The following is a 14,640-nucleotide window of genomic DNA, read 5'->3' on the forward strand; positions in this document are numbered from 1 at the left end:
AGCAAATTTTGCATCTCATTTGGAAACCAAGGTCCCAGAGTCTGGAGGAAGAACGGAGAGGCACACAATCCAAGATGCTTGAAGTCCAGTGTGAAGTTTCCAGAGTCTGTGTTAGTGTGGGGAGCCATGCCATCGGCTGGAGTTGGTCCACTGTGCTGTCCACTCAACGCAGCCCTCTACCAGGACATTTTCAGAGCACTTCCTGCTTCCTTCAGCAGACAAGCTTTATGGAGATGTTTCCTTCATTTTCCAGCAGGATTTGCACCTGCCCACACTGCCAAAATAACCAAAACCTGGTTCAATGACCATGGTATTCCTGTGTAATTACTGTGTGATTTCATGTAATATTCTAATTTTCTGGGATTTTGATTTTGTGGGTTTCATAAGCTGTAAGCCATAATCAAAATTCTAACAAATAAAGTCTTGAAATATCTCACTTTGCATGTAATGAGTCTATATAATGTATTAGTTTCACCTGTTAAGTTGGATTCTTGAAATAAATCAACTTTTTGATGATATTCTCATTATATGGCCAGCACCTGTGTATATTATATATACTGTATATATATATACTGTATATATATCACAATATATTTTCCTCATAATCGTGTACATTGCACATACATATCCCATATAAATGTAAATGTGCTTTATATTCAAATATATTTATACACACACAGTACCATATTTTATCAAATCTTTATAATATCAAGTGTATTGATTTCAAAATTACATACATTAGGATATAAAAGTACATATTGTGTCACATCACATATTTTTCAATGTATGAAAAATGGCAATTCCATATGTGTTATACATTACAGTATACTGATTGTTCATATGTAAAAAAATATATTTTCTTTGCATAAGGGATATCTTTATTTCCTTTTAAGGGTTTTTAGGCATTGCAACTGTTTAAGAATATAATATTTTTTCCAGTGTTATTAGACTGAATTTCTGTAAAGAAAAATATTGAAGGTTTAATTAAAATAGCTAAAAAAATGAATGATACAATTAGGTTTGATTCATTAAAAATTACATATTCAGCAAGGCATGTAAGGCGCAATAAGAGTCTGTTTTATTTTCTCAAACATGGCACAAAATGCATTCATTTTGCTAATAATTTCAACTAAATTCTTTAAATGAAACCCAAATATCCTGATGTTTAAGCCACAGTTTTAGGATGGCCATGTCATTTGATTGACAAAAATAAAACAGATTCTTCAATATACAACAAAATGCATGTTCCACAGAGCCTGAACATGGTGAAACCAAAGGAAAACAAACACTTAAACATGTAAAGCAGTGCAAAAGCACCAGTCAAGAGGTAGACAATTCATAAAATCAAAAGCGATTGTGACTAACACACTGTGCATGCACTGTGTCAAAAGATACAAATGAAAGTAAATAATAGTAGTAGATAGTAAAGCTAAATTAATGCCATGACAATTGATCCACTTATTCAGTGTGCCATGCCTGTCTCTTAATCGGCAGACCGTCACGTACACACTCTCGGTCTCCATCTTCACTCCGGGGTCTCGCAGGCAAGGCCACAGTGCTGTGAGATGCAGGCAACCTCTGAGCAGTGTCAGCAGAATGGCAGGTGACTGAATTCCAGGCTCTGCGTCTTGGGACGCCCAATTTCCTAAGGTTTGGACTGTTCTTCCCTCCATCCTGTGCAGAAAGTATTCTGTTACCTGACTGAGCAGCAGACCCCATCAGGGAGGACTCTGAGTGTGTAGCACGGCGTCGTGGAAGGATATTAATGACACCTTGGTCAGAACCTGGAGTGGGGTCACATTCCAAAACAGAGGTAGATGGATTTCGAGGGAGTGCTGGCGGCTTAGGTTTAGGATCACGTCCCTCAAAGGTCACCTGCTGAGCCTGCTTTCTTCTCTGTGAGATTCTGCTCTGGATCTGCTGAAGTTGGAGCTCAAAGTTATACACTTCTTTGGTCAGTTGGTTGACGCGGTCGAAACCTGCCAGAAGGCTGTCAACACATGGCACCAGGCGGTCCACATAATGGTGAAAGTCAAAACTGTCTGAAATAGCAGATGAATCGGAGGCCAAAGAGGAGGCAGAGGATGCCTGGCAGGGACTGAGCGGGACGGAGAAGTTGGAGGTTTCAGAGCCCTGGGAGGATCTGGAGGGTGGCGGAACCACTCCCTCAAATTTGACTTTGTGTCTAAACTACAAATAAAATAAAATGAATTAAGTTTGGGGTCAATAAGATTTTTTGTATTTTTTTTGTTATGTTATGAAAGAAGTATCTATGGAAGCTTGTTTCCACCACAGAATAAAACATTTTAACTGACTTTATTTCTCAGAATTCCGAGATAAGTCAGAATTGCATGATATCAAGTCGCAATTGCATGTTATAAAGTCACAATTGCGTGTTATAAAGTCAGAATAAACTCGCAATTGTGACTTTTTCGCAATTGCTAGTTTATATCTCGCAATTCTGACATCTTTTCTCAGAATTGAGATATAAACTCGCATTTGCTAGTTATAAAGTCCAATTCTAAGGAAAAAAAGACAGAGAATTGCCTCATCAAATTTCCTCAGAATTGCGAGTTTATATCTCACAATTCTGACTTTTTAACACGCAACTTTGTAACATGTATTTCTGACTCGCAATTGCAACTTTATATCATGCAATGTAAGAAAAAAAGTTTGAATTGTGAGATGAAAAGTCACCATTACATTTTTTATTTTTTATTCTGTGGCGAAAACAAGCTTCCATAAGTATCTTATGCTCAGCAAGGCTGAATTTATTTGATCAAAAATACAAACATTAAAAATGTAAAATATTATTACAGTTTAAAATAACTGTTTTCTATTTCTATTTTAAGTCAACGTGAATTTTTTTATACTTTTTAAAGTTGATAGTCGGACATGGTATTTTTACCTCTTTGGTCTTGCTGAGCCCCATCCAGAGCTTGAGTCGTTTAATGAGAAACTGTACCATCTCATAGTCCTGCGGTTCCATGGATGGTCGGTAAATGTCTGTCTGTACCATTCGGTAGGTTCGAATCAATACAGCTGCACATAGGCGCCCCAGTACCCAGAATCCAATGCCTACGGCAGACAGGCAGTAGAGGGGTCCCACCACCGGATGATGCTCACAAAGTCGACGAAACCCCATGTGCCCCTTTAACATACAGAGCAGAGAGGAACTCGCCTGCCCTAAGGTCCTAAAGCCCTCCACTGTACCCGAGAAGAGCTGAAAGAGAAAGATGTGAGCTTCGTTATCAGGTGCAAAAATGATTTAGAGCAAAAATACCATGGAAAGTCAACTGAAAAAAAAACCCATTGTACCATGATGCCTGTGTGAGAGAACAGAAGCAACAGGAGGAGCAGCAGAAACACCACGCCACAAATCTGAGGGAATACCTGTCGAATGACTCGTCCTATCACCATCCATCTCCTAACAAACCGCAGGATCCCCACCATCTGTAAAAACACACCACTCAATACCTGTTCTACTCTTGACTGACCAAGAGAAACTGATTATAAAGCTTGACTTAGTACAATATAAGGCACTTTAAGAGCCAAAGTATCCCCTTTCTGCAATTAATAAAACTTTACAGACGCCATTCAAACTCATGCTTTGTAGGTTATTTCTTAGGTTGTAGGTGTGCTAAAATATATTTGTATTTATAAATGTTATAAGATATTCAAGATAAAAGTTTGAAAATCTCCCATTGACATAGACTGTATAATTCCGTATTGTGACAATTATCTGAGTAATATGTATAATGGATAAAAGTAGGGCAAAGACTTGGTTTATTTCGATAGTCACTTTAGACATTCTGCTAACTATAAGTAACTTTGCAACTACGTCAACTACCAGTCAGAGTACTAGTTGACTGCTAGAATAATATTCATTCTTAGTAGAATTTTTGATTTTATTTTGATGGTTCCTCAACGCCCATTCTAAGTAACTTTGAAATTACATGCCAACTTATTCTACTAATCCTTACCCTAAGTCTACTAATACTCTAATGAGAGTTAGTTGATGTGTAGCTGCAAATTAATGAAAGTTAGGTGATGTGTTGCAAAGTTCAATATTAGTTATGGAAATAAAGTGTCAGTAACCCTTAGTTCCATGCATTGGTTGTTGATTGGATGGAGGCATATCTGAACGTGAGCTCGAAGTTGAATATAAAAAGCTCAATTGTAAATGTCTGTCGTTTCACCAGAAGATCCCGTTATGACATTTTGAATATAAAATAAAAAATTAAATTAAATAAAATTAAAAACATGCATGGATAAGTGAAAGATTTTACTGCCATTTTGCAGCATGTATTGCTATTTCCTGCAGGAAATGCAAATCTAGTTCCATAATTTTTTTTTTGAAAAATCATTCCTTTGTTTTAGGACCAATAGCCTACCTTTAGAACCAGGATGGTTAATAAGATTGCTGAGAGCTGATTGGATTTCCTGGCGAGTATGGCAGCACTGTGAAAGTCAGCAAAGGATGTGGGCCGGGAGCGATGTCTGGAGACACAGGCTTCAGTGGTGTAGAGGAAACACAGACGAAGAACAGCTGCTGCTAGTGTCAGAAGAGCTAACAATGGCTGAAACCAGCACCAGGCTTGCCTCAGGTATTGACTTGGCTTCATGATCAAGGCCCATACTTCAGCGCTCACAAAGCACAGGGCAAACAGCAAAAGCACAATCTAGAGAGAAGACCACAAATCCTTTTTAACTTCATTTGATTCTGTTCAAACTGCGAGATTTGTTTCTATTGTAAATAAGTCTTGAAGGAGAGCCAGTACCGCCAATGTGACGTGTAGGTCTGGACCAGATAATGGAGAGATGTGAAAAGGCTGGATAGAGATGAAAGCCTGGATTCTGCCTGTGTGTGTTTGATCCAGGAGAACAGAAACTGGTGCCAAGATGCCCGTCTGCTTATGATACTGAGTGAACTCGATCAATACAGCCTGTGTCCTGTCACAGAAAACATAAGACGGTTCCTCAAAAAACATGATTCTGATTCTGATTCTAATATTAGCATAAAGATTCCATACTTACAGTATGTGTGCAGAAAAACCCTTAGTGCACGACTGGACATGTAGAGATAATACATATATTTTATGCTATAGTGACATCATACCGTGTTGTCATCCAGTTTGCTGTCTGTAGGTCCGACAGGATCTGATGTGTGGATTCACTGTTGTTCCCAAGCATTACTTCCTCTGTCTGACTGAATGCACATGATGCACTCTTAGTTCTTGGCCTTGAAAGAGGAGATTGTGATCATTTACGGGAATCAAATGCATAATAATGTTATTATATTCTCCCATACAGCTGTTCAGGCTTATTTACACACTGATAGTCTTTCTCTTTGTGTTGTATTATCTCTCACCCCGTTGAAAGTGCTGGAGTGTTGTTGCTGTGTGCTGAGGAGCTCTGGTGTCCAGAGTTTGTATGTGATGAAACATGAGCATTCAGACTCAAAGGAAGTCGACCAGAGTGGAACTGATCTCTGATGTTTTGACTGCAAACTTTGTAAAAAAAAAAAAAAATTCTACAAAAGTTAGGATTTTTTAAATTATCAATTTTTTTTCTAAAAACTCTCAAAAGGATGCATACATATATATAGAAGTAGTAAGTAGAGTTTACCGTCTTGAAAATGAATTTTCTGCAGTCTTGCAGGGCCAGTTAGAGAAAGAGAAGGGTTTTCATGTAGGTGTGAAATCAATCTCTCATCTATCCACTGTTCCGCATTCATCCATCTGAGAAAGTAATATATCTTGAAATAAAATTACTTTTACTGATTCATGACAAACTACAACACACACACACACACACACACACACACACACACACACACACACACACACACACACACACACACACACACACACACACACACACACACACAGGGACAAAAAAAAAAATTAAGGACTCAATAAAACTGCAACCATGTCATTTGTTTACAGAGTTGGGTCGATTTAAAAAAAAGACTTTAACTTCAATTTAAAAAGACTTTAAAAAGAAAGTATATGTACAATATTTTATATCCTCTGGTAAGGCCAGGATATAAAGCTGTTGTGTTTCCTGTTCCCCAGTTGGATTTTTTATCTTTCTGTGGATAATTTTCATCTGCTTTCCCCATTTGGATTATCTTTGATTGTGTGTTTGTGAAATGAATACTGCTTTCAATTAGACCCAAGACTCTCCTCTTCCCTACAACCATAACACTATAAATCTATATACACACACACACAAATCACTGGGGTCTCTAGCACTTCAAAAAGAAAGCAGGTCAGTTTCAGCTGGACATGAGGATTACTAGTGAATATATAGTCTGTCTCACCCTGATAATGCAGTGAGACTCGGCTGCCCTGGTGAAGCTGAGATCAGCGTGTGTTTTATAGCTGATTGAAGCAGTCTGCTGTTAGCCTCCTGCACATGTTCCTGGTAGTTCACCATCAGAACCACCAACAGGAAGAACGTATAGACTAAGCAGCTCTGATTATCAGTACAAAACATAAAACAACAGACCAATAAATATGAATATGCATTTGGGTCAGAATGCAGGAGAAATCCAGCTGTTATAGGTCTCAGAGGACTAAATGAGTGCTCTGAGAGGATCTATCGGTCTGAGCTCACCCTCATTAAGGCTCTAAGCTTTCTCAGCTTCCATGCTTCCTCTTTAGCCTGCAGTAAGCCGTATCCACAGGGAGGATGAACCTTATCCTCCAGATGCTCTTCTGTCCTTCTGACTTCTGTCTCCTGAGCCAAACGCTCCTCCACCTCTGGGTCTACTGGTCTCACCACAGCAGCCAGATATAGTGCCTGAATACATATCTGCAGAAAAACACCTGACGTCACGAACTAAGGATGTTTTGATTAAAACAAAAAAAGTAATATTTTTATAGAAATGCACATCTTTCAGTTTTTCATTGTACAAAATATATGTATAGCTGACTGCAAATGGTTCCAACAGCAAGGCAGAAGTGAGGAAAGCTGACAGGGCAGAAACCAGCCACATGAGAAGCACAGTGCTGGAAAACATGCTCCCATACAGTCCCGCCAGAGCCAGGCATGTTCCCAGCAGAACAGCCACCAGCAGGTGAAGCACACGCAGAACCCACGATGGAAGATTCAAGCCAGGTACACCGCGAACAACACCTGTAGAACAGCCCATGGGTTCACACACAGACAAATCAATGTACTAATGTACTATGTGAATCGTATTCATAAAAATGTAAAAAACGAAAATGAAAATACGTTTAAATTTAAGTTTAAGATGTATACATATTTTAAGCTTTTTTTCTTATTTACTCTTTTAAAATTCTTAATTCATGTAAGGATTATTCAATGGCAAATTGGATGGAAATTTACTATTAATTGAAATGCGTAAATCTTGAATAAAGGCTTAACATTTTTTGTGTATATTTGAAGTATAAATCAAGCAAGGATGCCTTTAAATTGATCAAAAATGACAGTAAATACATTAATAATGTAACAAAAAATCGAATAAATTATATTATATTCTTTCTATTAATCAAAGAATCCTGTGACACTGAAAACTGGAGTAATGATGCTGAAAATTTAGCTTTGCAATAACATAATAAATTACATGTTAAAATGTATTAATATAGATAACAGTTATTTTAAATTGTAATAATTTTACAATATTTCTGTTTTGACTGTATTTTTGAGAATAATCAAATAAATGGAGCCTTGGTGAGCATATAAGACTTGTATGTAAAAAAAATGTTAAAAAAAACAGCTGTATGGTGTGGGCTCACCAATGCGTGTGTTGGAGACGGTGCTTATAGAGTCGGGTGGGAGGCTAGGGAGAAATGTGCTGGCCTCACTGAGCACTGAGAGTGAGGAGGAGGACTTGTGAAAGACAGCTTCATATGTGGGCGTATCCATATTCAGATCAGACCACTCACTACACAAGCTGTCCTGGCTGGAAGTCAAAAAGACAGAAATACATGTGTATGTGACCATGTATCCTGGTAAATGTGTGAAACGACCAGTGCAGAACTCACATGTCAGACAGGGTGGTCTCGTTGGGTGTCAAATGACCACTGTCAGATGCTTCTGGCCCTGAGGAAAGAGTGTTTGTGGGATCCAGGTCAGCAGATATAGTCATAAGATCTTCCTCTAAAATAAAGGAATAAATCACCTTAGAATTACACACTTCTATGATCATTTACTCATTCTCATGTTGTTTCAAATCTATATGTCTTTCTTTCTTTCTTGAAAACTTGCGCACAAGTTGTATGTATGTTTTTTTCTTCTTCTTCTTTTTTGGCCTTTTGAAGTTTGACGGACCCGGTCCTCATGTGGAAAAAGGCTGCTTTTGTGCTCCACAAAAGAAAGAAAGTCATACGTTTCTTTAGAACAACATAAGGTCTGAATAAATGATAACAGATTTTTTTGTGTTTTGAAGAGAGTAATGTTTCTTCAAACCTGAAGACTTGGTTGGTTCTAAAATGTCGTGGTCAGATGTCGGAGTCGACAAATGTAGATGCAGAAAGGCTTTTTTTCTCTTAAAAAGGTGAGTAGTTCCTGTCAGTTCAGGCAGGCCAAAGATACTATCACATGATGTCCACTGATCCACTCTGTGAAATGTTTAAAACAACAGTGTATGTTTATGTTAACTTTTTAAAGCCATGTAATACTGCATGTAGAATTCATGTAGAATAGACTTGGTACCGGTCATTCCCAGGATCGGGAGTATTCCAAAACTCTGAATCTAGTTTCTTGTTCTGCTGTGAGTTCTTAAAGGGAAAAAACAAGGAGATACAAAGAGAATATGCTGCAAATGAATTCATTTAGGAAATTTACTCGATGACTCTGATATCTTTTAATCATGGGGATTGACTTTCTCTCACAGTGAAAGGAGACGGTCCATCATACATGGAAGAGTCAGGGCCTGTTGGCAATGACAGAAAAGATGAGCAGGAGAGACCTGGGTGACTGAGGAAAACATCCATCTCCACGGTATGACACACAGGAGAGGGAGGCAGAGATACATCCAATGTCACCTACAACACAATCCATCACCAATTGCACTATGAGTGAGAATTATCACAAATGTATACAGTTCAAAAGTTTGAGGTCAGTAAGACATTTCTTTTTAAAAGAAATTAATACTTTCATTCTGCAAGGATGCATTGAATTGATCAAAACAATCAAAACTGATAGTAAAAAAAGATTTCAATTCATATATGAATAAGATTACGTATCATGGTTTCCAGCTGCACAGCAGCTTTTAACTGCGATAATGATAATAAATGTTTCTTGAGCACTAAATCATCATATTAGAATGATTTCTGAAGGATCATGTGACACTGAAGACTGTGGAGTAATGATGCTGAAAATTCAGCTTTGCCATCACGGGAATAAATTACATTTTTAAAATATATTCAAATAGAAAACAGTTTATGAACTGTTAATAAACTGTAATATTATATCACAATATTACTTTTTTTACTAAATTTTTGAACACAAATGCACTTGTCCTTGGTGAGCACTTATTTCAAAAAATCTTTCAAAAATCTTGTATTGTAGATTAAAAGTCAGAACAGTATGATTTCACAAGGGATTATGTAGACTGGCACATATACCTTGCTCTGGGTTTTTTGGAACAGAAATCTGAGAATGGTTTGGAGGGGGAAGGTCAAAGCTGCAACTGTCATTCCAACCAGAATGGTCTCTCCATTCATCAACATCTGGGTTGAAACTGGAACGCTGCAATCGTAACAGTAACAAATGCGAATAACCCATTTGTTTTGAGAAAATGTATTCATTTATCTGAGTTTAGTGATGATTAATCAATAACAAAGACTGTAGCTTAGAGAAAAACAGAAATTGCTTTGTTTTACAAGATGTAAAACCTACACCTACAGAGTAAGCTATACAAGCTCAATCTGTTATCCATGCCCTTTGAAGGTCAAGTCTATTACCTCCTGCCCTTTCTGCCCACTGCTCCATACCACACTGCCCCAGCTGCCAGATAGAGATGTAATAACAGGGCGCAGCAGGTGACCCTCTGGGCTCGGCTAAAGCGGCTGTGGGCCGGCCGTTCCCATAATGAAATCCACAGATGGTGCTCTCGAAGGCCAAAAAGTAACTGGGAATGTAGGATCCTCTTAAACTCCTGCAGCTCCTGAGGACCTAAAAAGATCAAAGGTTATGAAATGCAAATATGAAATATGCTGTGCTGCATGTGTATACTTACAAGATGCTAAAAAAACTTTCTCCACCCTTCCAGAGTTCTTCTCATTCTCCACAGATAGCCAGTCTTCTACCAGGAAGAAGAACATGTTGTCTGTCTGTATGTCCCAGACTATCACATGTTGTAAGTACCAGGATGGATCTAGACCTGGAAAACACAGCAGTTGTTTGTGAGTTTTTTACAAAGAAAAAAAGAAGCTGTTCACAACCACTGACCTGTGTTGTCATGCCAGATGCGTATTTTCCAGATCTCTCCAAGATTGGCATCCGTTTCAATTTGGAAGTCATCCAGGCTGTTCCTCTGGAAAGCTCCTTCACTTTGAAGGTGACGTGAGCCACTTTTATTCAGACCATACAGGCTAATGCCAACATGTGCAGTGGTACCTGATAAATTCAGATGTTTTATAACTTATAACAATAAATATTGTTTGATGACTTTTATGAGGTCAATAAGACAAGTAAATTAAAGGTTCTACTGACCAGACCCTCTTTTCCAGCCTGTTTTGATGAGAACCCGGTACTGGTAGCGACCTTTCTGACCACACAGAGGAACCCAACACAGACGCAGACTTTCCAGGTGATCCAGTTTGTGAGCGATAAGACCAACCAGCAGATGAATTAACAGCAAGACTCCACAAACTATTCCTGCCACAACGTTTCTCACCGGCTCCTCTGACTGGTGACACCAATAATGTTCATGATTTGTTATGTTACAGTTTTTACATAAATTAATAACTGTTTAAAAGTGTGGGGTCGGTAAGACTATTTAATGTTTTTGAAAGGCTGCATTTATTTGATGAAAAATACAGTAAAAACAAAATTGTGAAACATTGTTACAATTTAAAATAACTTTTTTATATATTTTAATATACTGTGAAATTTACTTTTTAGTGTTTTGCTTAAGGCTATTTTTCTGCACACATTTCTATTGCTAACACTGACACCCATTGACAATTACAATAATTTCAGTAAACAAATTCATTTAAAATAACTATATAATATGACCTGCGGTTAAAAAGTTTGGAGTCTGGATTTTCTTATGTTTTTGAAAGCAGTCTGCATTTATTTCATCAAAGACAATAAAATAATATGATAAAAATATGATTTGAAACATGTCTTATCAATGTTGAAAACAGTTGTGCTGTGGAAACCCTGATACATTAATATTTTCCAGAATCTTTGATAAAATAGAAAGTTTAAAAAGAACAGCATTTATTTGAAATAGAAACTTTTTGTAAAAGTGTAAAAGTCGGTTTCTCTTTATTTTGATAGTCCCTTTAACACATTCTGTTGACTATAAGTAACGTTGCACCCACATGTCTACTAACTCTCCTTCCCTTTACCTCTGTACTGATAAAACGTTGTCGGGATAATTCCGATTCACGTGGCCATGCGGAAGCAATAAAAAATTCTCAGAGCCACCAGGCACTTTTTTATGCAAATGAGAGGCCGGATCACATTAAAGGTTTTCTGTTAGAACGGTGTCTTGTTAGCGGCCCCTAAGTTTGGTTGCGACAGAAGTGAATCAATCAAAAATAGCTGGACAATAACTTTATTCTAGAGCTGCTGTAAAGCCAAAACAATCTCTGTTACTTTAATTTCCTATTATCACTGTAAAGCTGCTTTGAAACAGTCCATATTGTTAAAAGCACTATATGTGACTTGACTTGACTTGACTCATTAGAGTGTTAGTAGAGTATTAGTAGACTGGTAGGGTTAGGATTAGAATAAGTTGACATGTAGTTGCAAAGTTACTTATAGTCAGTAGAATGTCTGTTCGAGGACCAACACAATAAAAAAGTTATCAGATAACTATTAGAGTTATCAGTCTACCAGTACTCTAATGAGATATAGTTGACATGTAGTTGCAAAGTTACTTATAGTCAAAAGAATGTTCAAAAGGGACCATCAAAATAAAGTGTTACAAGTCTTATCACTTTTGATTTATTGAATGTATCCTTGCTGAATAAAAGTAATAATTATTTCTTCTTCTTTTTTTTCATCTTACTGACCCCATGCTTAATGGTGAAATTATGTTATATCTTTGAGTAGAAATGGCATACAGGGGGCAGCAGTAGAAGTGCCTCGGGATGGATGAAAAGGCTGGCTCCAAACATCGTGAGGTGACGGGTGAGGAAGTGGGCAGTGCGGGGGCTGCTGCCGTTCAGAGGACTCAAGCCATCACTGCTCCAGCGCTTCTCATCAACGCTGAAGAACCGGCAGAGCATGCTGAACACACACACTGAGACGGACACGTCCACACTACTGTTCAGCCTCACAAACAGGTCTTTGGCAGAGCCATTCAAGCTGTTAAATTTACAAACACATTTACTTTCGTTCGCACTAAGACAATAATCCTATTCCCTATTTTCAATGAAAAAAACAACTTAAGGAACAGGAAGAACTTACAGTGGTGTAAGGAAGATGGTGTGCTCCAGTGATGGAGTTTCAGTTGAGAGAGAGAGGGTGAACTCTTGGGAATGAGTTTGTTCAGACAGTGGATGAACTGGTTGGTCGTCTACATAGATCCATACTAGTCCAGAGACTTTCTCACCAGCTCCTGCTTGACAATACAAAGCACAGGCTTTCTATATTCTATACTGCTAGAACATTTTTATATTGCTAACATATTATATACCTCTTTTGCGTTTTACTTGGGGTTATTTTTCTTCCTCATTTGCTAACACTTTGCTAACAATTATATTAAAGACAATGCAATATAATATAAACTACCATTCAAAAACTTTTGTTTTTGAAAGAAGTCTCTTATACTCACCAAGGCAGCATTTCCTTGATCAAAATTATAGTAAAAAGCATGATCCTCTAAAAATCATTTTAATATTCTGTTTTGGTGCTAAAATCTCTTATTATTATCAGTGTTGATACTAGTTGTGCTGCTGCTCAGTATTTTGTCGTAAACCATGATGTTACAGAATACTTTGATGAATAGAATGTTTAAAAGAACAGTATTAATTAGAAATAAGATCCTAGGTAACATTATAAATGTACTTACTGTCTGTTTTTATCAATTCAATGCATCCTTGCTGAATAAAAGTATTAAGTATTATTTCCTTTTTTTAAAAGTCTCAAACTTTTGATGATTTTAATGCATCCTTATATTATAGTATATATAATATTATAATATAATATATTATATTGAAGTCTTATAAGATGTACTGGCTGGCGTACACTACCTGGGATGAGACTGAAGTTTAGGGTAACATAGAGTCCAGTCTGCGGATCTGCATCCATTGCTTTGACTGTGAAATTTACACTTCCCTTGGACAGCAGGGTAACATTTTTCCATAGTAACCTCTCATCTTCTGTCTCTTGTACTTTTTTGTGTAAAGTAAATTGTATCGCAGTGTCTAGTGTCAGGTTGCCGATCGAAATGGGCTTCCCCTGTGGCGTAGCAAACTCCATGGCTGCAAGCGTGGTCGTAATAGGAGGTTCTGCAGCTGGAATGAATGGGTTTTCTTCACCCTCCATTTGCAGAAGGATTTGCAGGACCTCTTGCTTTTCCTCCTTCAGTTGAGAGCTCAGTGCTGATGGGATGTGAAACTGGCAGTGGCTTAGAGGATCTGTGGACAGAAGGTCTTTAGTAGGATCACCCCGTACACCCACCACACTGATCTTTGGAACGGCGAGGGAAAGAGCTTCTTCCCCACTCATCCGCGACAACATTAATGAGCGCATGAGCTCTAAAATCTGCTCCAGTGCTGATACAGCTGTCTCTGATGTATCCACATACTTGAGGCCTGAATTGGTCCTCTGCCTCTGATCAGCAGTCAGTGTGCTGCCTGCAGGGAAAATGTAAGAATGGTTGAGCAACGGTTCATTTACAACTTCAGGGTGAACCTCTATTATCATGCTGAATATGAATTCTGCTTTACTTAAAACAGCCAGAATGTTCCTGCCGCTGTCTGTAGGGTTGATGTCACCCGGTCCTGTTTGTTCTCTTATCACTTTGATCATCTTCTTCGTGACCTTAAGAACCTTTGCATGACAGCCGTTGCACTGCCATTCAGTGGGAAACACCTGCAGATAGGAAAGTACATTTTCTAGTACATCATTTGCATTTGTAACATCACAATCCTTTGTTCTTAGGCAGCATGGGTACTTTCTGTATTCCCAGCACTCCTCATTACGCACAGCAGGCAATCTGTATTCAGTGATAAGCCTTTGCCACACGTGTTACGGGGCTGGACCTACAAAAAGTTGCTGACATGCTTTGTGTCAAGCCATGATTAAATCTATACTCTTCATAAGCTTTAATAGCAGAAAGCCTTACTGTAGACTGGGCCAAAGCGGAGCTGATCAGAGCCACATCCTGTAATGAGGAGACCGGCAGAGACGCCAGAGCCTGAATCACATTTCCACGGATCTGAATCTTGTCCTCCAACTCTTTTGCACTTACGGATGCTAGCTGGT

General features: G+C 38.2%; 1 protein-coding gene and 2 long non-coding RNA genes across 4 annotated transcripts in view; 2 read left to right on the top strand and 1 right to left on the bottom strand.

Moving 5' to 3' along the window:
- Positions 1 to 687: 687 nt before the first annotated feature.
- The window catches only part of pkd1b (polycystic kidney disease 1b), a 28,058-nt gene continuing 14,105 nt past the window's right edge, over positions 688 to 14,640 (bottom strand). Inside the window, exons 17-43 of the mRNA XM_077200994.1 lie at positions 14,501 to 14,635; positions 14,103 to 14,247; positions 13,404 to 14,009; positions 12,619 to 12,769; positions 12,273 to 12,516; positions 10,690 to 10,885; positions 10,426 to 10,593; positions 10,214 to 10,357; positions 9,939 to 10,149; positions 9,600 to 9,723; positions 8,865 to 9,017; positions 8,686 to 8,750; positions 8,440 to 8,591; positions 8,016 to 8,130; positions 7,767 to 7,933; positions 6,941 to 7,143; positions 6,622 to 6,819; positions 6,326 to 6,480; positions 5,629 to 5,741; positions 5,446 to 5,510; positions 5,372 to 5,415; positions 5,120 to 5,242; positions 4,782 to 4,953; positions 4,395 to 4,682; positions 3,319 to 3,453; positions 2,909 to 3,223; positions 688 to 2,190 (exon numbers count right to left, since the gene is read on the bottom strand). Of these exons, the coding sequence (XP_077057109.1) occupies positions 1,459 to 2,190; positions 2,909 to 3,223; positions 3,319 to 3,453; positions 4,395 to 4,682; positions 4,782 to 4,953; positions 5,120 to 5,242; positions 5,372 to 5,415; positions 5,446 to 5,510; positions 5,629 to 5,741; positions 6,326 to 6,480; positions 6,622 to 6,819; positions 6,941 to 7,143; positions 7,767 to 7,933; positions 8,016 to 8,130; positions 8,440 to 8,591; positions 8,686 to 8,750; positions 8,865 to 9,017; positions 9,600 to 9,723; positions 9,939 to 10,149; positions 10,214 to 10,357; positions 10,426 to 10,593; positions 10,690 to 10,885; positions 12,273 to 12,516; positions 12,619 to 12,769; positions 13,404 to 14,009; positions 14,103 to 14,247; positions 14,501 to 14,635 (5,319 nt within the window). The 3' untranslated portion in view covers positions 688 to 1,458. The remainder of the gene's footprint in view (positions 2,191 to 2,908; positions 3,224 to 3,318; positions 3,454 to 4,394; positions 4,683 to 4,781; positions 4,954 to 5,119; positions 5,243 to 5,371; positions 5,416 to 5,445; positions 5,511 to 5,628; positions 5,742 to 6,325; positions 6,481 to 6,621; positions 6,820 to 6,940; positions 7,144 to 7,766; positions 7,934 to 8,015; positions 8,131 to 8,439; positions 8,592 to 8,685; positions 8,751 to 8,864; positions 9,018 to 9,599; positions 9,724 to 9,938; positions 10,150 to 10,213; positions 10,358 to 10,425; positions 10,594 to 10,689; positions 10,886 to 12,272; positions 12,517 to 12,618; positions 12,770 to 13,403; positions 14,010 to 14,102; positions 14,248 to 14,500; positions 14,636 to 14,640) is intronic.
- LOC143710071 (uncharacterized) lies at positions 2,083 to 4,481 on the top strand. The gene is made up of 3 exons (XR_013194471.1): positions 2,083 to 2,222; positions 3,027 to 3,455; positions 4,381 to 4,481. It is a non-coding gene; the product is annotated as an uncharacterized LOC143710071 (long non-coding RNA).
- On the top strand, positions 6,853 to 12,891 carry LOC143710069 (uncharacterized). Of its 2 annotated transcripts, none has more exons than XR_013194469.1 (5): positions 6,853 to 7,125; positions 8,420 to 8,527; positions 8,867 to 8,973; positions 9,925 to 10,888; positions 12,262 to 12,891. It is a non-coding gene; the product is annotated as an uncharacterized LOC143710069 (long non-coding RNA). The 2 variants fall into 2 exon arrangements; XR_013194470.1 differs by lacking the exon at positions 12,262 to 12,891 and having other exon boundaries at positions 9,925 to 10,379; positions 10,458 to 11,120.

This window comes from Siphateles boraxobius, unplaced genomic scaffold, assembly GCF_051911475.1.
Source record: "Siphateles boraxobius isolate OS27281-9 unplaced genomic scaffold, OSU_SipBor_1 46, whole genome shotgun sequence".
NCBI lineage: Eukaryota > Metazoa > Chordata > Actinopteri > Cypriniformes > Leuciscidae > Siphateles > Siphateles boraxobius.